At 39.5% G+C, this 22,820-nt stretch overlaps 1 protein-coding gene across 3 annotated transcripts in view; it reads left to right on the top strand.

Annotated features, from left to right (window-relative positions):
- Positions 1-1,259: 1,259 nt before the first annotated feature.
- The window catches only part of Dennd5a (DENN domain containing 5A), a 99,820-nt gene continuing 78,259 nt past the window's right edge, over positions 1,260-22,820 (top strand). Inside the window, exon 1 of one of the 3 annotated variants that reach the window (XM_063256718.1) lies at positions 1,260-2,026. In XM_063256718.1, the coding sequence (XP_063112788.1) occupies positions 1,906-2,026 (121 nt within the window). In that variant the 5' untranslated portion in view covers positions 1,260-1,905. The remainder of the gene's footprint in view (positions 2,027-22,820) is intronic. The other 2 variants (XM_063256717.1, XM_063256719.1) reach the window with 2 other exon arrangements.

Raw genomic sequence — 22,820 nt, 5'->3', positions numbered from 1 at the left:
CTTTTAATTCATTTCTCATATTCATGCATTACTTGCTGTCACCTGAACACCATTTTCTGTCATTCTTGTTTGCACATGGTTGCATCAAATATCTCTTTCCCTCTCTCTTTTTACCTGAGAAGTTCCTCTTGATCCTTCCAATCTCAGGTCAGAGTGCAGCTCCTGGAAGCTCCCTTCCCATGCCCCTTCTGGGCGGATGCCAAGTTTCTGTGCTAACTACTGAGCCCTCTGATCCCCAATGCTGTCTCTGTGTCCCCACATGCAGGATAGGGTGAGCAACACCTATTCTCCCTACCTTTCTCTTAGCAGTTTGGGCAGGTAAAATACAGGGAGGGACAGGTGCTATGGTTTCAAGTGACGAGTCATGCTGGCTGTGACCTCGAGGCCATACTCCCCAAGGGAGCTTGAGAGAACACTCAGGGGAAAGCTAACATTGAATCCTTGGGAAGTCAACTGCCTTGTGGCCCTTTAGTGGCAGCTTGCCAGGAAAGAACTTGAGCACACCTCTTTCTGGAACAATAATAACACAGTGCAATATTTACCAAGGGACTTCTCTGTTTCAGATACTATTCTCACCACTTTACCTATCCATGCATCTCAGTCTTATGTAATCCTCACAAAAACCATGACTTCTGGCACTTAGTAACTACTTTGCCCAAGGTCACACGGTAAATGACACAGTCAGGCTTTAAATTTGAGCGCTGCTTCCAGACTTTTACGCTAGTAACCACTATAATGTTGTCTTCTTGGTCTCTGAGCTCCTCTCCAACAAGGACACATGTGTTGATAGCTCATGTATGAAACAAAATCACAGGGTCCCAAGACAAGGATCAGAAGGTAAGTTTCTCTCTGCCTCATCACATACAGGAAGAAGGCTCAGGGATGGATGGAGAATCCTCTGCCAGGAAGAGAAGGCAACTTCCAAGTGGCAGGGCCTCCTGAGGCCTTGAGGGAGAAAAACAGGGTGGGCTGGCATGGGAGTTTGGGGAGGAGAAAAGGCTCTGATGGTGTATGGGGAACGATAAGCTGAGTGACAGCACAGGATCCTAGCCCAGGTTTGTCTCTTAAACTCAGTGTAACGTGGAGGCTCTTGCTTTTCTCTGAGCCTCAGTTTCTTTATTTGTAACTTAAGTGTAAATACATGAACACCCCTCTGGCCAAAACAAGGGGCATCCTGCACCCTATGGGAGAAGAGGCCCAGCACAGACAACAAGCAGTATAGAGAGAGGGCACTGTGTGAGGTCTAGGGTGGCAGCTGGAGACAGGACCTTGTGGGCTTCGCAGCTCAGTCCTGCAACCCCATCCCGGGTGACAGGGGCGGGCTAAGATAACCGGACCTCAGCGGGGAGGGGAGGGGTGGATGGGTCGGAGCCCAGCACAGGCCCGGGTCGCGGCTCAGCAGGATCCGCCCACTCTTCCCGAACTTCGTCCCTCCACAGGGGAGTCGCAGTCCCACGGGGCGGCGGTAGCTGGTGGCGGGGAGCCTTGGACCGCGTTGCGGCGGCCACCCGGGGAGCTGCGGCCCACTGGGCCTTAAGAGCATCACGTCATCCTTTCCGCCCGGTCCCGCCCCCTCCCCGACGGCGCGTGCGCAGGCGCGGCGGGGGCTCCCGGGCGCTTTCTGCCCGCTCCAGGCTCGCTCGGGCCGTGGCGCTCTCAGTCGGCGGCGCGAAGGGACGGCGTCCAGGATGCGGCGCGGGGCGGCCCGGTGCCCCCCTGCCCCGTCACGGCCGCGGCGGCCGCAGGGACCGGGCCAGGGGCGGGGGCGACGGCCCGAACCGCGGTAGCGGCGGCGGCGGCGGCAGCAGCGGCGGCGGCAGCGGTGAGAGGGGCAGCTGAGGCGGGCGGGCGCCCGAGTGCGGGGGCTCCGCGCCGCTCCGCACGGCCCGGCCCGGCCCCGGCGCCATGAGCGGCGGCGGCGGCGGCGGCGGCGGCGGAGGGGGCTCTGCGCCCAGTCGCTTCGCCGACTACTTCGTCATCTGCGGACTGGACACCGAGACCGGGCTGGAGCCGGACGAGCTGTCGGGTGAGTGCGCGCCGAGCCCGGGCCCTTTCCCGCGCCTGCTGCGGCCGAGGAGCACGGCGGAGCCTCTCCGTCCCCGCTTTGTCCCGCAGCCGGGCTCTTGTGGGTCAGCCAGGCGCGAGGCGGCGCGTTCGCCGAGGGGGACGGGCTCGGGTTCTGCCCCTGCCGCGGGGTCCGAGCGCCCTTCCGGCCCTTGGCGCCGCGTCGGCGGCCGCCGCGAAAAGGCTTGTGTTCCCTCAGCCCGGCGGAGCTCCGGACTTGTTACAAAATAGTGGAAAGCGTATCCTCCAACAATCGTGGGAGTGGTGGGGGAGGCGTCCTATGTCCTAGTGAAAGTAAGTTCCACCCATACTTTAAAAAGCAAAACAAAAACTTGATGAGTTTGTCTGGCCTCGCCCCAAGATCCCTGGAGACCAGTTCCTCAAAACCGTTAGAACCCAGCCCATCCGCTGGGCCCCGGGGTTTTCCTACCGATTGCAGCACTGCCCTTCTCCTTGCTTGGGACAAGAACGAAGGCACGGAGTGAACTTGGACGACATCAAGAGGGATAGGAACTCCTTTGGCACAAGAAAGGGCTTGTTTGTACTCTGGGGTCATGCCTTTTATGAAGTTATTTGTGCCCTTTATGAGACTAGATTCATTTGTGAAGAAAAAGGCAACGTCCTAGTTGGAGAGGCTGGGATGTGTTGTGATGATTCGCTTATCCAAGTCTTTCAAAGAGCTAGTGGGGATGTTATGATGGTGGATCCCTGACCAGATTTAGCACTCAAGGCAGAAAGGTATCAGAATGATAAAATCCCCCTGAATTCCACTGCACTGCCGTTCACGCCTTTCAATTATAGCAGTTTGGAAAGTTTTTGTCTGGAGTGTCCAGTTACCAGGGTTTCGAATGGGTGGAGGTTTGTTGTATTCTTTCAAGTTATGTCATCCTGATTTGATCAGGGAAGCTCACTTCTACTTTACTGTCATGATGTAGTTACTGTATACTTTAAAGGTTCTTTTTTGCAAGTGATTGCCCTGTTGACTAATTTTGTTTCATATATGACAGAAGGTTTTTTTTTTTCATTTTAGTTGTGAGAAAATTTCCAGGGTTTCTTAAGAGAAAAATTAGGTGTACACTTCAAATGCTAAAAATTTTTTTTTTAAGTACAAGTCAGATTTGGTCTTGCACGTCTGTAATCCCAGAACTCTGGAGGTTGCAGTAGGAGAATTGCAAATGTGAGTCCATCCTAAGCAATTTAGCAACTCAGACTTTGGCCTGTTCTCCCTCTCCCAGTCCCCGCAATACAGATAATTGATGCTTTATCAAAGTAAAGAAAATAGGCTGTTTTCTCAAATTAATAGTAAATGGAGAAAAATCGTGATGCAGTACTGGAATTAATAGTAAATCATTATTGGGGTGCTTTATTGTTTCAAGTTCACTGTTTCAGGTTTTCAAATTCTTATAATACAGCTGGACTTGGTGTCGCACACTAGTGCAAGATGCTGAGGTAAGAGGATCGCAAGTTTGAGTCCAGCCTGGCAATTTAAACCTTGTCTCCAAATAAAAACAGGTTGAGAGTGTCGGGAATTTAGCTCAGCTGCTTAAGCTACTGCCTTGCAAGTGTGCGCAGTCGGTTAAATCCCAGGTACCAAAAAAAAAAAAAAAAAAAGATTGAGATATAGCTCACTAAGAAGGCCGTAGATTCCATCCTTAGTACCATAGTACAAAAACAAACATAATACAGATGTTGATCATCTGTTTTATGTGTTAAATTTGTGATTTGGGGTTATATAGTTGTTGGAATTCAGTTCCAGGTATTAGTACTGGAATGGACCTCAGAGAGGATAATGAGGCCTAATAAGAACAGTAGGACCTACGTTCTGCTTATTTTATTGCTTTTGCAGTATGGGGGATGGAACCACTGAACTATATTCCCAGCTCCTTTCTTTTAAAAATTTATTTATTTATTTTTGGTACCAGGATTGAACTCACCACCTCTGGCTTGCCAGGCAGGGGCTTATGCCACTGAGCTAAATCCCCAGCATTGTGCTCCTCTCTGAATGTGTAACTGTTATCTCATTGTCCCGGTCAGAGGATTTTAGAAAGCATTAACATTGAGAAAGGTTAAAAATAGCACAGTGATTCATGGACTTGGTGTAGTGATGCAGGATTTTATCCAGCACTTGCCTTAATCCCACCACTCTAGAGGCTGAGGCAGGAGGATGGTCAAGAATTCGAAGCCAGCCTGGGCTATATAATGAGTCCAACTCCAGTCTGCACTACATAGAGACCCTGTCTCAAAGCAAAACAAAACAAAATTACCCTCACCCCACATACTGTGATTCTTAATGAAATTTAGAGATGGAATGTACATTATTTTTGTGCTGTGCTTCTGAGTGTCTGTGAAATTGTATATGTTCTAGAAGATAAAGAGGATGGTTGACAAATGATAAATGTGGGAATGACACGCGGCAGTTACCGTTAGTGAGGACTTGGGTTTGGGGATTACACATTATTGCTCTACTATTGACTATTTCTGTGACCAAGGGCAAATGAGATGACCCTGCCAGAGGGAAAGAGAATATAAATAAAAGGGTTTTTTTTTTTTGCATTTAAACATTTTTATTGGTACTTTTTTGATACACATAATGATGACATTCATCATAGGGAATTTGTACCTATACATGATGTATCTTTCCCCTCTATTCCTTTCCCCTCTTCAGTGTCTCTTTTCTTTCTTATTTACAAAAGCTTTGTTTCCATTTTTAAATAAAAGGCATCTTACCGAATAGAACCTCAAAAATGTTTTCATTCAAAAAGAACGGTTACTTTTTTAAATAACTGTTAATTATCTAGCTTTATAGCAAGCTAAAATTATATTCCTGTGCAAGTTTATTGGGAGAATAAAGGGAATGAGTTTTATAAATGTGTAAAGCAGATATTCTGTCTTCAAATGTGGTTATAGTAGTGGACTGCCAAGACCATTTATCCAATACGTGTCTTTTGTTAGAATAGACACTGATTGAAGGGTATTTTCCCCCTTAATTTCATTCTGGTGGGTTGATCGGGGAATTTGGACTACCCAGAGTCTTTTAATAAAGCAAAATAGAATACGAATAGGTATGTACAGTCCGAATTGAGACTCAAGGGAGTATTTTCTGTCCTCAGCACTGCCTTACAGTTTCTAAAGTGATGATGTCACAGTGAGTGAAACTGCAGCAAGTCGTGAATTGCACTCAGGTTTTTACAGTGGTATTGAGTTGATTTAAGCAAATTTAAGTTATTACATGCCTCAGATAACTTCTGAACTCTCAAAAAGTGTACTCAGCAAATCAGAGGTGTTCACTGTTGCTTCTGGTTTTGTGGAGAAGAATTAACATTCATCTTGCTTTGTTTTCAATAGTTAAGTATGGAGCTTGGAGTCTTGCAGACTCAGATCTTTGGATTTTGTAGGTGTCTCTTGCTGTCACCACTTCCTTTTCCTTGTAGTCTCAAGCATATTAAGCAAGTCATGTATTTCTTTGATGTGTGAACCACTAAGAAAGGTATGAAAATTAATTTTCTTTTCTGGTTATTTGAGGAAATACTTTAGGTTTGAAGGAGAGGAAGGTAATCTATGAAGCACAAATATCGACAGACTTCAGAAAATGGTATCTTCTTATTGCCTTTTAGATACACCAGACTGGAAAAATTATTTCCAGTTTATGTTTTCCATTATTATTGGTGCATCCTAAGTGGACAGGCAGATCATAGTAAAGTCCAGTCCTTTATGCCTGTTTGATATGTAAGTATCTTGGGGAATGTTCAGTTTCTTTTTTTCTTCTTATGGTCTCAAAGAGGTGACTGCAGGGGAAGGCTTAATCTTTTTGTTTGTGCTCTTTTGTGTTTTTGAGACAGGGTCTTGCTATGTAGTCAGGCTGGCCTCCAGTTTGGGGCAGTTCTCTTGTCTCAGCCTCCCAAGTGCTGGGATTATAGGCATGTGCCACCAAATCCAGAAAGCTTTATCTTGATGTAGGATTCCTGTGTCAGTTTACCCTTCCCCTACCTGAGAATTATGTTCTAGAATGCTTGTGACCTATTTTTTTTCTGTTTGCTGTCCTGTCCCTTCCCTCCCCTCCCCTCCCCTCCCCTCTCCTCCTCTCCCCTCCCCTTTTTCTCCTCCCTTTCCTTTTTTTCCCTCTCCCTCTCCCTCACCCTCACCCTTTCTCTGTTTCTATTTCTGGTACTAGAGATTGAACCCAGGACCCCGGGCTTGTGAGGCAGACACTCCTCCACCAAACCACATCACCCCAGCCTATTTTATTTTGAGACAGCCTCACTAAGTTGCTCACATTGGCCTTGAACTTGGGATCCTCCTGCTTCAGTCTCCTAAGTAGCTGGGATTACAGGTGTGCACTACCACATCCTGCCCAATACATCTTTTAGCCAGATTCACTGTTAACAGTTTGAGACACACACACACACACACACACACACACACACACACACACACACATACAGATACCAGTTTACTGAGATATGATTCATCTTATTTAGAGTGTACAGTTTAGTGATTTTTAGTATATTTAGACTGGTACAGTTAACCACTACAGTCAATTTTAGAATATATTTATTGCTTAACCCCAACCTATACTTAGTATTTTCCATTGTCTCTTAAACTCCTAACCCCAGCCCTAGGCAGCAGCTACTAGTCTGATTATCAATCTGTAAATTTGCCTGTTTGGGACATTACATATAAATATAGTCATATAGAATATAATCTCTTAATATAATGTATAATCTCTTTTTTAAACATTTTTTGAGAGAGTCTTGCTGTGTAGTTCAGACTAGCCTTGAACTCTGTCATCTATAATCTCTTACTGACCTAGCTAGCATAAGGTTTCAGGATTCATCCATATTGTCACATGTAGCAGTGTGTCATTCTTTTTTTTATGGCTGGTCTGAATGAATGTACCTTTTTTTTTTTTTTTATTGTGGTAGTGGGGACAGAATCCAGAACCTTCCCACTGAGTTTTATGCCTCCCTTTTCCCCTTTAACTCTGTAAGATGGGGCCTTGGTAAATATCTAAATTGCCCAGGCTGGGGTTGAATTTGGGATTTTCCTGCCTAATTTCTTCTGAGTGCTAGGGTTGCAAGTGTGTGCCCTCATGCCTGGCTGACTGTACCACATTTTGTATATTTTTGTATTTATTGGGGGTTTTTTGTTTGTTTTTTTGAGACAGGGTCTTGCCCATAGTTCACGTTGACTTTGAATTCATAGTAGTGGTCCTCCTACTTTAGCCTCCTGGATACTGGGATTACAGGGGTGTGCCACCACACATGGTGACCACATTTTATTTATATATTAGTCAATGAACATTTGTTTTTCTACTTTTAATTATGAATAATGCTGCTACATACACATACACACACATATATAGTGGCATGTTTTTATTTCTCTTGACTATATACAGTACCTAGGAATGAAATTTCTGGATCAAATGGTAACTTTTTTTTTCTTTCTTTCTTTTTTTTTTTTTTTTGGTGAGCCCTTAGGCTTGTTTCTAAAAGAGGTGTACCATTTTACATTTCTACCAGCAATGTCCATAACCTCACCAACACTTATTTTTTTTATCATAATTATACTAGTGTGTGTGATGGGGTATCTTATGGTTTTGACTTTATATCTGAGATCATTAAATATCTTATTTAAAAGAAATAAAAGCTGTCTCTGCCTCATTTTATAGAGATTAAGTGGCTATAAAATTTTGATGAAGGAGGTGGGGACATGACCCAATTTGATCTTCAGCACAAGAAAAAAAAGTTTAATGAGTTTCAAACTGGGAGTCAATATAAAATAAATTTAATTTTTGCCAGGTGTGGTAGTGCACACTTGTAATTCTAGCATTTAGGAGGCTGAAGCAGGAGGATTACCCCAGATTTGAAGTCAACATGAGCTAAATAGTGAGTTAAAGCCCAGCCTGAACTGCATAGCAAAATCCTGTCTCAAACAACCAAAAAACCCTTTATTTTTATCTTTGCCGGTTTGGTTGTTGAGCAGGTTCTTTCACGTTCATTTTATAAGGATATCTCTGATGTGAAGACCAGGGTACTAACTGTAGCAAAGCTCAATCCCTGACGGCTTACTTTAGTCAAGGCTGCTGGGGGAGGGAAAGATTTCAAAAGTCAGGTTATGTTTTCTTTTGGAAGGTAAAAGTCAGAAGAGACTAACCCACAGGAAGTAATTACAGAGCCACCCAAATGCATACTGAAATGCATACTGAAGTTTATTTGGAGAAAAACTGCATTCCTAGGACATAATAACCCTACTTATCTCCCACATGTAGAAAAGATTATGTTGAAAATAAGTAGATTTTACTTTAATAACATGAGAATTCTGCTCTTTTCTTAGGAGTCACAATGTTTGATGTTTAAACAAAATTCTCTTAGATGCTACACAGCCCTTCCTTCCTTCTTAGGTTAAAAATAAAATATTCTTTGCCCAAGGCCTCCTTTGGCAATGCCCTTTTCTAGGCCTATATCCTTTTGTATGCCTTTTTTTTGCTCATGTTTTTTAAAAGATGTGCTTGGCTTAGCTCTCAGTTCCCGTTACCCTGGTTGGATTTACTGTCATATGGTTTTAGAGGTCCCAGGAACCTGGTTCTTGGGGGCCCCTATACTTTGTTTTAGATTCCTATTTGAGACACAGGATCAGTGAGAAAGACAAAAGCTTGCCTTTCAATAGCTGCTGGCTTCTTGTGGAATTCATTGATTAAACCCAGATTAATATTGGCATATTTTTAGGTTCTTAAATGTTATTAAGGGAGGCAGATATTAATCATATGCTTATGTTCCAGATGTTCGGTGTAGATTTTAGTTTGGGAATATTTAGAATCACAGGCTAAACATATGAGTGGCAGGGTCAGGTCTCAAACTGTTCAGTAAATTCCCAGAGAATTAGATATAACTCTAGGAAATAAGGTGGCAACAGGTATAGTTGCTTTTTTGTCATCATGGGATCTAGCATAGCTTCCTGTGGAAGATTAACCTTTTCATTGTTGCTTATTAGTGTGATAAAACAAAAAAGTCAGGTCAGAATTTTTCTAGACCATCTTGTGGCCTGCTGTGTGGACTGAACTAAAATGTTTTCATGGAGCTAGGTGTGATTGGCACATACTTGTAATTCCAGCTACTTGGAAGCTTGAGGTAAGAGCAAGTTCAAGGCCAGCCATGGCATAATCCTGTCTCAAAATAAAAAAATAAAAAGGAGTTTGGCTTGGTGGCTCATACCTATAAACTTGTAATCTCAGCATTTGGGAGGCTGAGACAGGAGAATTGCCAAGAGTTCAAGGACAGCCTCTGCAATACAGTGAGTTCATTGCCAGCCTGAACTACGTATCAAGCCCCTATCTCAACAAAACAAAACAGATAAAAAGATCTGGGTATGTACCTTATTTCCCAAAAATAAGACCGTATCTTATATGTCATCTGTTCAGTTTTGTTCTAGAAGACACAAGAGGGCTTATTTTCAGGGGATATCTTATTTTTTCATGTGTAACTACGTATATTTATTCATGTACGATAGTTAACATTATTCAGATATACTAGTGTCATCTTCTGGAACATTGTCATAACTCTCCAGACCTGGCCTGAATTTCTTATGACTCCATTTCCTGTAGAGCCATGAACCTTACTCTCTCACGTCCAGCAGTGGTGCACTCCTTAATTGAGCACTTCTTGTCCATGTGGCCTGTTCATAGTGTAGTGGCAATGTAGCTGTCAAGGACTTTATCCCATGAATTCTTCACCAAAGTTCTTATAGGCCAGGCTTCACAAAATTTTCATTAAATCAGATGTTAATTGAAGACTTAAGAGACAGGAGTGGCAACAAAAATGATGACACATTAAGAATAATGGTTCACGCAAAAGCAATGAAAAATTGCAGGCACCAAAATTTAGAAGGTACTCTTTGTTTTAGATGAGCCCATTAAATATTTATTGAATTTATTGAATTATAAAGATTCATATTAGACCTATTTGTTCTCAGTGCACATGTTTTTTGTACATTGTGTCTGTACTTTGGCCACTTAACAGTAAATTTTGACGTCATATGTTTACATGGGCATTTACCTCTCATCCAAAGATGCCTGCTTGGGTATTAACAAGTACTTCATTCTAGTTTATGTTATCATTTGTTTTATGTATTATTATTATTTTTTTGTGGGGGGGACAAGGTCTCATTTTGTAGTTCATGCTGGACTGCAATTCATTATGTAGCCTAGGCTGGCCTCAAACTTCATGGCAGTCCTCCTGCCTCAGTCTCCCAAGTGCTGGAATTATAGGAGTGTGTCACCACACCCAGCTTGTTTTAAGTATAAATGTCAATAGTATTTATTTATATTTAATTATAGATTAATATTATACAATTCAGTGTGTCTGTTGTGTGTTGCAACAGATCTACTAAATGTGTCCATTTGGGTGATAGTCTTAACTGGAGCTTATTTTCAGAGTAGGACCTATGAGCATCCTGACAAATGCTAGGGCTTATTTTCCAGTTAGGTTTTATTTTCAGGAAAGCCTGATAGCCCAGTGCTTCCTATGTTCATCCTCCTCCAAAAAGAAAAAAGAAAATGCTTTCATGGAATGTGAAGAAGCCTGAACCGTGAGGAAGTCTTGAGAGTTTCTTTCAGCTTCATTCCTTGGAAAGTGTGGGATTCATTGATTTCTAAACTTTTTCCAGTTGGCAAAACGTGAGTGTGCACTAGTTTATATTGGTCACTGAATCAAAAAATGCCAGTTAGAAATCAGGGATAGTCCAGTCACCATTTTTGGCAGATGTTAATGATTAATGTTTGTAAATGACCATATAGTTTTGCAGTGTACTTTTAAACTATTTTAAATGTTTTTAGTTCCATGTGAAATAAAATGTTCTTTTTGGTGTCATCCAGCAAGTTATGAAGCACTGTTAGAGTACAAATCTTTCTGCTGGTGTTGTATTGATAAGGTTTAGGTTGGAGGAATAAACCCAAGATTTTGTACACACTAGGTAGGAGCTCTACCACTAAGCTACATTCCTAGGGGTTTTTATTGTTGTTTTTTTCTAGACGGGGGTTTTGATAGGTAGCCCAGACTGGCCTTGAACTCACTGCAGTACTCCTGCCTCAGTCTTCTGAGTGCTGGGATTACAGGTGTGCATCACCAAGCCTACCTTTTAATTGTATTTTGAGACAACATCTCATTAAGTCACCCAGGCTGGCCTTGAACTTGTGATCCTCCTGCCTCAGCCTCCCAAGTAGCTGAGATACAGGATAATGTGTCTTTTTTTTTTTCTCCTGGTACTAATGATAGAAGCCAGAACCTTTGCACTGAGCCCCTTCTTGGCAATTTAGTAAGTTGCTCAGTCTGGGCCTGAATTTATGATCCTCCTGCATCAGTCTCCCAGAGTCATTTTTTTTTTTGAAAAAAATTTTATTACACATGTAAGAGAAACTAGAGCAATGGCTGAGTCATTGAATCTTAAGAAGTGTGATGTGGCATTCTGTGTTTTGCAGTGTGGTCTCTGTGGTTCATCCCCCTAACCCATATTTCAGTGAGGAGATGTGTCAGCAGAGGAGGCACACCCCTCATTTTCTGAATTGTGGTTTAGACTACTTGTTTTTTCTCTCCCCGCTCTTTATCAGTTCTGGAACTGTTTTCTTTTTAGGCCAAATACAGTAGCAGGATTTTGCTTCTAAGAAGCATGCTCTTTCTGTCTCACGTTTGTGGTGGTGGTTACGGGATGTTTCATCTTTTTTACTTGAAGTCTGTTTTCTTTGAAAAAAAAAAGATTTGCATCTGTTAACCTCAGAAATCTTTCAGTGTAGTTGTTAGTTGCATCTTCTGTGATTGTAGTTTGGAGTCTCACTGTGCCTTTTATTGTTTGCAATGAAAGGATATGAGAAACAATGAAGACATTTAGGATTTTTAAGGGAATGAAGACAGGCAGTGGGAAATGACTTAGAAATAATAACTACAGGCCACAGTTTTGTTGTACTATATTAGAATTACTTTCCAGGAATGTTGAAGGTTGTTTACTCAAAATTGTAAGTATCATCTCTAATACTAGTTTGTTTCTTTGTTTTTGCAGTTTTTGAAACATGAGCTTCTAATACTGTTTAGCCTTGTTATGATGGTAGGGATTAATTTGGGGCTATATTGTTGTTGAAGAAACACCAGAGATTTTATTTGGATAAGTTAGTTCTCTCTTCTTGTTTTTTTTTTCTAGTCTTCATTTGATAGTAGCCATTACTTTATTTCTGACTATAAAGTGATGGATCATTATAAAGCCATGAGTCATTTTAAAAATTCAAACATTATAAAATTATAAACTCATGTCCCAGATGATAATTTAACAGTGAGCAGAATTTGGTGGGTGTGGTGGTGCATATAACTATAATCCCAGCAGGCTGAGGCAGGAACTCATGGTGAGACCTAATCTCAAAAAAGCAGCCAAGTGAAACCTCTACTAGAAAGGGTCTTCTTCTCATTAGTAAGAGCTGGTGTCATGGCCTGATCTCCTCTGCAGGCTCTCTCGTCTTAATAATGTCACTTGACAATACCAGAATTTTGAAAAGAATCTGAGGAATAGCAAAAATACAACAAATATGTAGAGATATTTTCTGCTAAATTGACATTCAATTTTGTTGAGCTGCGAGGTTCTTTTTTTTTTTATTTAAGGAGAGAAGAAAAAAAAAACAGAACGGACATTAAAAAAAAAAACAATGCAGTAAAAGGATACAAATACAGTATTTCTAGAAAAAAATATATACAGTACAAAATCACCAGTTAATAGGTTACATATTATCTTCCCAGAAACAGTTGTCCATATCACTAAATTAATAAAGTGAACATTCATACAATGAAATTGGACACAGTTCCATTCAGTGATCCAACAAAAGCTCAGTTATATGGTTTTCCATCCTACACAATCGAACATACCTGCGGTTATATCCCTTAGTCCACCTTACTTTCCTCTCTTTTTTACAGTAACAGTTAGACTTATAGGGTTTTATTACTCTCACGGTCCTTACTACTTTTTTGAAGAGAATAAAACCAAATGTGACTAAGCAAAACAGAGTCAGTTAGAACAGAAGGGTGAGCATAGCACATGATGCAAAAATAGAATACCAGGTGATCACAAGTGGTTACCATTGTGCCTCTTGCTATTTTTAAATTGAGTTGTCTATATCATCAGGTATAATAGAATTGATCAAACAGTACAGAACAAAACCAATAAAACCTACACTTGAGGATCTTACAGGACTTCAAAAAAAGGATAATAGTCAATCCATGTTGGGCATCATAGTATATCTTATTGCCTTCAAAGTGATTGCCTGTACCCTCAAACTTGATACTATCAAACAAAATAGAATATATAATAGACAGAACAAGATTGGGAGAGCAGTCCTGGGGTTCCAGACAGGTTAATAGGACAACAAAAAAGTTGCTATAATATGTCCTGTTATTTTTTAATTTAGTTTTCCCTTAATTAAAAAAATGAGAGGAAATAGATTAATTTAAAAATAGGGGGGAGATTGAGATGAGAGGACATTGTAATAGAAAAATGCAGGGCAGAACCGAGCAATTCAAGCATCATTGTGTTTCACCACCAGATAATCTAACATAATAGTAGTCGCCATAGTACCTCTTTCCTTAAATTATTTGAGTGTAACTTCACATGCTACAATATCAAGCATAGCTAGACAGTGTGAAGCCTTTCAATAGAATGCAAGAATTATAGAGTATTTAGAACCTGCTAATAGAAAACAATGGTTTCTATATTATCTCTTTGCCTATAAAGAATTTTGTTTATACTATAGCATATAGTGAAATATAGTAAGATACAACATGTTAAAACCAGTGGAAACAGATGTACTACAGCTTGATGGGACTTCAAAACAAGACGATATTAAATCAGCACTAGCTTTTATGTTGTGTTGCTTTCTTCAAAATAGATACTAAAATCGAATAACCCAGGTTAAAACCATTGCGGTTAATGAGTGAAAACATTATATGGCTTCAAACCAATATGATTGGGAATTATGATTACCACATACTTCTGTGTATTCTTATCATTTCTTGCACTAGGGAAACTATTTGGTATTTATACATGTGAATTTGATTTATTTCACTTATGAGTATGGTCTCAAGCTGCATCCATTTATTTATAAATGCTCAATGCAATCATTCTTTATAGGTGAGTAATATTCCATTGTATAAAAATACCACAACTTTTTTATCCATTCTTCAGTGGATGGACACTTAGGTTGTTTCCAAGATGTGGCTATTACAAATTGTGCTGCTATAAACATGGGTGCACATATATCACTGTGGTATGATGCTTTCAGTTCTTCTGGGAATATGCCTAGAAGTGGTGTAGCTGGGTCATATGGGGCTTCCAGGCCTAGTTTTCTGAGAAATCTCCAGACTGACCTCCACAATGGTTGCACTAGCCTACCCCCCCCCCAACAGTGCAGGAGAGTTCCTTTTTCCCCACAGCCTCTCCAACATTTGTTGTTGTTGGTTTTCTTGATCTTGGCTATTCTTTCAGGAGTGAGATGAAATCTCAGTGTGGTTTTGATTTGCATTTCTCTAATGACCAATGATGATGAACATTTTTTCATATATTTATTGGCCATTTGTATTTCTTCATCTGAGAATTGTTTATTCATCTCAGATGCCCATTTTTTGATTGGGTCTTTGAATTTTGGGGGTCTGATTTTTTTTAATTCTTTGTATGTTTTAGGCAGAAGTCCTTTGTCTGAGGGGCAGTTCACTAAGATTTTTTCCCAGTTTGTGGGTTTTCTTCTCACCATGTTGGAGACTTCTTTTGACGTGCAGAAACTTTTTAATAAGAGGTGATCCCAGTTATTGATTCTGGAAAGTATTTCCTGTGCGGTTTGAGTCCTGTTCATGAATTCTCTACCTACTCCTATATCTTCAAGGTTTTTACCCAATTTATCTTCCAATAGATTGTGTTTCTGTTTTAATATTTAGATCTTTGATCCATTTAGATTTTATTTTAGTACATGGTGATAGGCATGGGTCTAGTTTTAGTTTTCAACATATGGAGAGCCAGTTTTTCCAGCACCATTTATTAAAGAGACTGTCGTTCTCCCAGTGAACATTTTGGCCCCTTTATTGAAAATAAGGTGGTTGACTGTGTTTGTAGTTGTGGTTGTATCTTCTAATCGATTCCACTGATCTTCAGCTCTGTTTTGGTTCCATTACCATGTTGATTTTACTTTGGTTGCTTTGTAGTATAATTTCAAGTCAGAGATTGTGATACCTCCTGCCTTGCCTTTGCTGCTTAGAACTGTCTTTGCTACTCTAGGTCTCTTTTGGTTCCAGATGAATTTTAGGAGTGATTTCTCGAGTTCTATGAGGTATGTTGATGGTATTTTTATCGGGATTGCACTGAATCTGTATAAAAGTTTTGGGAGAATGGCCATTTTCACAATATTTATTCTTCCTATCCATGAGCAAGGGATGTCTTTCCATTTTCTGAGATCATCTTCAATTTCATTTTTTAGTGTAGTATAATTTCCCCTGTACAGGCCTTTCACTTCTTTCGTGAGAGTAATTCCTAGATATTTCATTTTTTTGGTTGCTAGTGTGAAGGTGTGGCTTCTCTTATTTCTCTTTCTGTGACTTTGTTGTTAGTGTATAGGAATGCTATTGATTTTTGAGTATTGATTTTATAGCCAGCTATATTACCAAGTTTATTTATTATATCTAGCAGTCTTTCAGTGGAGTTTTGGGGATCTTCTATATAGAGTATCTGCAAATAATGATAGCTTAACTTCTTTTCCTATCTTTATGCCTTGTATTTCTCTCTCTTGCTTAATTGCTCTGGCTAGTATTTCCAGTACTATAATAAATAGGAGCAGTGATAAGGGACATCCTTGTCTTGTGCCTGATTTTAAAGTAAAGGCCTTCAGTTTTTGGCCATTTAGTATGATATTGGCTGTTGGTTTGTCATAGATGGCTTTTATTATATTGAGGTAAAGACCATCTATTCCAGTTTTCTGCAGGGTTCTTACCATGAATGAATGTTGGACCTTATCAAAAGCTTTTTCTGCATCTATAGAAATGATCATGTGGTTCTTACTTTTGGCTCTATTGATATGGTGTATTACATTTATTGATTTACATATATTGAACCATCCCTGCATGCCTGGGATGAATCCCACTTGGACATGGTGTATAATCTTCTTGATGATTTGCTGCATCCTGTTTGCCAATATTTTATTGAGGATTTTTGCATCTGTGTTCATTAGGGAGATTGGTTTATAGTTCTCTTTTTTAGTTGGGTCTTTCTCAGGTTTTGGTACTAGAGTAATATTTGCTTCCAGGAATGACTTAGGAATGATTGCTTCCCTTTCAGTTTCATTGAATAGTTTGAGGAGTGTTGGCATTAGGTCTTCTTTGTATTTCTTGTAGAATTCTGCAGTGAATCTGTCTGGGCCTGGGCTCTTCTTTGTAGGTAAGGATTTAATTGTGTTTTTGATTTCATTAATAGAAATTGGGTTATTCAGTAGTTTTACATCTTCATGACCTAGCTTTGGTACTTCGTATACTTCTAGGAATCTGTCCATTTCCTCTGTGTTATCAAACCTTTGAGAGTAGAGGTTTTCGAAATAGGTGTTGATGATTTTCTGTATTTCTATAGAGTCTCTAGTGATTTCTCCTCTTTCATTCCTTGTTGCATGAATTTGAGCTTTTTCTTCCCTTTTTAAAATAAGATTGACTAGGGGCTTATCAATTTTATTTCAAAGAACCAACTCTTTGATTCATTGATTTTTTTTTTTTGGATTGTTTTTTTAGTCTCTATTGCATTGATTTCTGCTCTGATTTTTATAATTTCTTCTCTTCTTTTGGCTTTGGGCTTGACTTGCTCTTCTTTTTCTAGATGTTTGAGGTATAACATCAGGTTATTTATTTGTATTCGTTCTGTTTTCCTGATGTGTGAACTCAGTGCTATAAATTTTTCTCTGAGGACAGCTTCCATTGCATCCCACAGATTCCGGTAAGTTGTATTTGTGTTTTCATTTTCTTGTAGGTAGTGTTTAATTTCTTCTTTGATTTCCTCTGTGACCCACTGATTACTCAAGAGTGTGTTACTCAGTTTCCATCTGTTTATGGGAATTTTGTAGTATCTTTTATCATTAATTTCTAATTTCATAGCGCTATGGTCCGATAGCATGCAAGGGATGCTTTCAACTCTTTTGCATTTATTTACATATGTTTTGTGAATTAATACATGGTCTGTTTTAGAAAATGATCCATGTACTGCTGAGAAGAATGTGTATTCTGATGTTGTTGGGTGGAACATTCTGTATATGTCTATCAAATCCATTTGTTCGCAGGTGTGATTCAGGTCTTTTATTTCTTTGCTGATTTTCTGTCTGGTTGATCTGTCCATTGGTGTCAATGGTGTGTTAAGATCTCCTGTTTGAATTGTGTCACTGTTAACTTGGCTTTTCATTTCTGTTAGTACTTGTTTTATATAACTGGGTGCTCTGGAATTTGGTGCATATGTATTTAAGATAGTTATCTCTTCCTCTTGGAGTTTCCCCCTAACCAGTATGTAGTGAGCATCTTTATCCCTTCTGATCATTACTGGTTTGAAGTTCACATTGTCTGCAAACAGAATAGCCACCCCCACTTTTTTTGGGGCTCCTGTTGCATGAAGTATTCCATCCTTTGACTTTCAGTCTGTGGGTGTCCTTTTGGGTTAGATGGGTTTCTTGTAGACAACATACAGTTCGATTTTGTTTCTTGATCCATTCTGCCAGTCTTTTTTCTTTTAATTGTTGCATTGAGACCATTTACATTAATGGTTATAACTGTTATATATTGGTTTATTGTTGACATGTTATCTTTCTGCTGTTGCATCTTTGTCTTTCGATTCTGTTTGTCTGCTTTGTTTAGTGGTTTTTTCCTAGATGCATCTAGGCTGTCTTTCAGTATTCTTTGCAGGGTTGGCTTGGTGATCATGTAGTTTTTCAGCTGTTCTTTGTCATGGAAGTATCTTATTTCTCCATCCATTTTGAAGGACAGTTTTGTAGGATACATCAGCCTAGGTTGGAAATCATTTTCCTTTAGGATCTGAAATACTTTGCTCCATGTTCTTCTTGACTTTATTGTTTGTGCTAAGAAGTCTGTGATTCTGATAGGTTTTCCTTTATAGGTGATCTGTCTTTTCTCTCTGACAGCTTTTAATATTCTATTCTTTGATTTCTGGGATGGCCATATGTGTCTGGGTGTAGTTTTATTTTGGTTATGGCTATTTGGAGTTCTATATGCTTCACTGATCTTGATATCGATTTCCAGTCTCATGTTTGGGAAATTTTCAGCTATTACTTCTCTAAATATCCTCTTGACATCCTTTATGTTGTTCCCTTCTTTTTCATTTATCCCTACTAACCTTATGTTGTTCCTTCTTGCGTAATGTTGCAGATGTTGAATTGTTATCTCCTGATTTCTTGTTATTTTTAAAAGATCTTTCCTTTCCTGTTCACTGGCTGCAATCTTGTCTTCAAGGTCTGAAATTCTATCTTCATATTCATAGAGGAGGTTTTTACAACTTTCGATGGAGGTTTTGATTTCTTTATATCTCTTTGCATCTGCTTTATATATTCTCTTTGTTTTCTTATATTGTTCATGCAGGGATTCTATCTTTTTGTTTATCTCAAGTTTTTTAACTGTGTCTTCTTTAGAGATATTCAGCATCTGTTTCATTTGTTTTATCATTTCTTCTTTTACCTGAGAGATTATTTCTAGTTTGATTTCCTTTAAGGCTTCCCAGAGTTGCTTCTTTATTTCAGTTACTATTATTTCAGGTATTTCAGGAATGTGGCGTATATTTTCTTCTATGCACGTGGCTCCTAGGCTTTCTTGGGATGGGCTGGATATTTGAGACTGCATTTTGGTCTTTTGTTTTGTCATTTTCCTATATTTTTGAGCTTCAAGTTTTGTTGCAAGTGAGGTAGAGAGGTCAGCCAGGCTGGGACAGAATTCCCTGCTCCCTCCTTACTCACTGATTTCGACAGGAACCCAAATCCTGGCCCCCAGGCGAAGAAGAGAGTTCCACGCCTCCACTGGACTTGCTCTACCCACAGGAAGCCGGATCCTGGGCCCCAGGCAAAGAAAACAGTTCGCTGGCCTAGGGCCGGGTTCCCTGACTCCGCTGGTCTTACTGGAGCTGGAGCCTGGCCCCCAAGCGAAGAGGAGAGTTCCACGCCTCTGCTGGGCTTACCGGACCCACAGGAATGAGCTGTGAGGTTCTTTATGTTCATACAGTGTTTAAACCTTTTTCTCCCTAATACTTAATGTAGTATTCTACCTGTTCCCCATTTTCTCACATTTGTATCAAGCACATTCTCTTTCATTTCTATTACATGGAAAACAATGCATATGTAATTTTGTCTACTTGAAGAATGTTTAATGTTTTGTGGAGGATTGTTGGTCTGCTGATCTAGCTCAGTTGACTCCTTTATTCATCTGATTATGAGTTTGGTACATTTAATAAGGTCAAGATTATTGAGTTGGTCTCCATAAAAACCAGTTACATTTTTTTTTTCTAACTGCTTTGGTGTTAGCCTCAGGTGATATTTTGGTTACAAGTGCTCTGTAGGTTATAGAGAGGCAAGAAAGTGAGGTTAGAGTAGCAATCCACCATTATACTACTAATACTGCTACTATTATTATGTGGTTTTTTTGAGACAGTGCCTTGCTACATATATCTAGGCAGGCCTTGAACTTGCAGTGATCCTGCTTTAGCCTCCTGAGTCCTGCGATTTCAGACATGTGCCACCATGTGTAGTTTACCACTCACTATTAATGGATGATAATTAATTTAACATCTATTGTGATCTTTGTTGTTGTTGGTTATTTTGAGACAGGGTCTCACTATATAGTCCAGGCTAGCCTTAAACTCACAATGTAGTCCAGGCTGGCATTGAACTCTTGGCAATCTTCCAGCATCAACTACCCTAGTGCTGGGGTCTCGGGCATACGCCCCCACGCCCAGCTATGGTTTATTGAGTACAGTTCAGTGCCATGTACCAGGCAGCAGTATCCCTGTGTTGTAGATTAGGAAACTAAAGTGCAGAGAAAGTCAATAAAAAGCTAAGATTAAAAAACAAAAGTTTCAAATTTGCTTTTCTTACCTCTAAAGCCCTCTACCACATATCTTTGTATTGAAAGACCAACTTGTTTTCTTTTTTTTTAATCGGTACTGAGGATTGAACTCACGACCGCCTGCTTGCAAGGCAGGTGCTTATGCCGCTGAGCTAAATCCCCAGCCTCTGACCAACTTGTTTTCAAAGAAGTGTGTGACACAATCCTGCCCTTGACGAGCATGCCGTTTTCTGAGATTAAGCCTATAAACCAGTAACTGCAATGTTATAAGTACCATAATGAAAGTATAGTTATTATTTAGAAGCTGGGCTTTGTGGGCGCATGCCTGTAATCCCAGCTCTCTGGGGAGACTGAGTCAAGAGGATTGCAAGTTTAAAGCCAGCCTGGGCAAATAAGTGGTTTAATGAGACCTTATCTGAAAACGAAAAGCAAAAAGGGCTGGGGATGCAGCTCAATGTGAAGGCCCTAGGTTCAATCCCCAGTACTGCCAACAACAACCACGAAGTATGGTTATAATTTAGAGTTGCCTGTTATAGGCAACCAAGTTAGGTTTTCCTTCCTTCATTCAGGTACTTCCTAGGTTCCAACTAATGACTTGGTAGTGATTTGAGGTACTTGAGGCATGTCAATGAATGAAACTCTGTCAGTCTTCTCTTTTACTGGAAGCCAGATGCTACAAAAGGTAGTAATTTATGTAATATGCTCTGAGGCCAAAAAGGCTATGGCAAAAGTAAAGCAGGATAAATGGGATTAGGAATGTTAGGGCAACATAGCAACAAAAGTTGCACTTGTGCTTTTTGGGGGTAATGGACCTTCACATTGAGCTACATTCCCAGTCCTTTTTTACTTTTTATTTTTTATTTTGAGACAGGCTCTCACTTAGTTCTTGAATTCTAGGCTGGGCTCAAAGTTGAGAGCCTCTTGCCTTAGGCCCCTGGAGTGCTAAGATTGCAGGCATGTGCTACCACTGACTGCACTTTTTTTTCTCTTTCGGTTTTTTGGGTGTTTTTTGAGAAAGGGTCTCCTTATGGAGTTTAGGCTAGCCTTGAACTCATGGTGATCCTTCTGCCTCAGCCTTGTGAGTGCTGGGGATATAGGTGTGCACCATCATGCTCTGCACAAGTTGAGTTTTATATTTAAAAATATTTGTGATATTTATATGTTTATATATTTCTGAGTACTTAGATATTATAGATAATAGAAGTCTCTTATCATTCCTCCATCCTCTATAAACATTTGGTTGTCTTTAAGGAGTTCCTTTCAGTATTAAAATATCTTTATTGTGTAAGTTAAACAAAGAAAATGCATAAATCTTAAGTATATGGCTTGATATATTTTTATGCAGGTATATATACATATAATAATCACCCAGATCAATTCTAGATTTTATTGTGTGTGGGTGTATGTGTATTTGATATGTAAAGTGTAAAATTTTGTTTTGACTTTTTTTGCTTGATTTCTATCATGAGTGTTTCTCAGTTTTATCACTGTATGTCTTCTCAGGTTTCACTGATTATAGTTAGGAGTAATTTAATTACAAGGAACAGAAACCTAATCAGCCTGATGAGGGTCTTTGTCACATTGTGACATATTCTATATTTAGAGATAATTTCTCAAAAGAAGATCTTACATCAATACAAAGATCTTTCTGCTGGACATTTGAATTAGTTTTTTTAAGAATTCATGTGCATTAATTTTTATAGACTTATAGGAGTCATTCTGTAAGCATTAGTTGCTAAAACCAGACTTTGTTGAGTCAAGGAATACACATTCTAAATTTTAATAGATATTACCAGATTATTTTCTTCAAAATTTAGCAGTTAGACTCCCACCAACAGTATTGGGGAATCTATACCTCTAGTAAAATATTACTGCTTTTCTAAAACATCCTAACCTTCTAGGAAGATATATCTTGTTTTAATCTACATTTAATTATTTGTGAGGATGGGCATCTTTTCATGTATTTCACATGTCTTTGTATATTTCTTCTATAACTTTCCTGCCTAGGACTTTTGTTCGTATTTCTGCTGTGGTGCTTTATATTTTTCTGAATGATTTATGGAAACTTTTTGTTAGGAATATTTTGTCCTGTGTGTTTCAAATATATTTCTGCATATTAAAAACAGCTGACCAGGAAACAAAATTTTCAAAAACAGTGAAAAAATATGTATATAAATAATAAATATAAAATATATTGTAAAATTAGGATCATCAAACTGGGCATTGAGGTGCATGCCTGTAATTCTAGCACTTTGGGAGACTGAGGCAGGAGGATTGCAAGCTCATTTCTAGCCTGACAACTTAATGACTTAGTGACACTTTGTCTGAAAAAAAAATAAAAAGAGACAGCTGAGTGTGAAGGCCCTGGGTTTGATCCCCAGTACGGGAAGAGGGGATTAATATGATATTCTATTTTCCTTTTTTTGGAGATAGGATCTTGTGGAGTTGCCCAGGCTAATCTGGAGCTTACCTACCTCTTCTTTTTTCAGTGTACTCTTTCATATTATTAAATGTATATTAAATACCCGCTCATACCATTAAGTATTCTTCATAAACATAATTTTTAGTTTTTGGCATACTTTTATAATTTTACAACAAACATGCTTTATACAAATCTTTGTGTCTGATTGTTGCTTTGGTATAAATATGACA

Source organism: Cavia porcellus, unplaced genomic scaffold (assembly GCF_034190915.1).
Source record: "Cavia porcellus strain 051 isolate PalLab524CR breed Dunkin Hartley unplaced genomic scaffold, mCavPor4.1 scaffold_9, whole genome shotgun sequence".
NCBI classification, from domain to species: Eukaryota; Metazoa; Chordata; class Mammalia; order Rodentia; family Caviidae; genus Cavia; species Cavia porcellus.
This window is presented reverse-complemented; position numbering and strand designations above follow the sequence as displayed.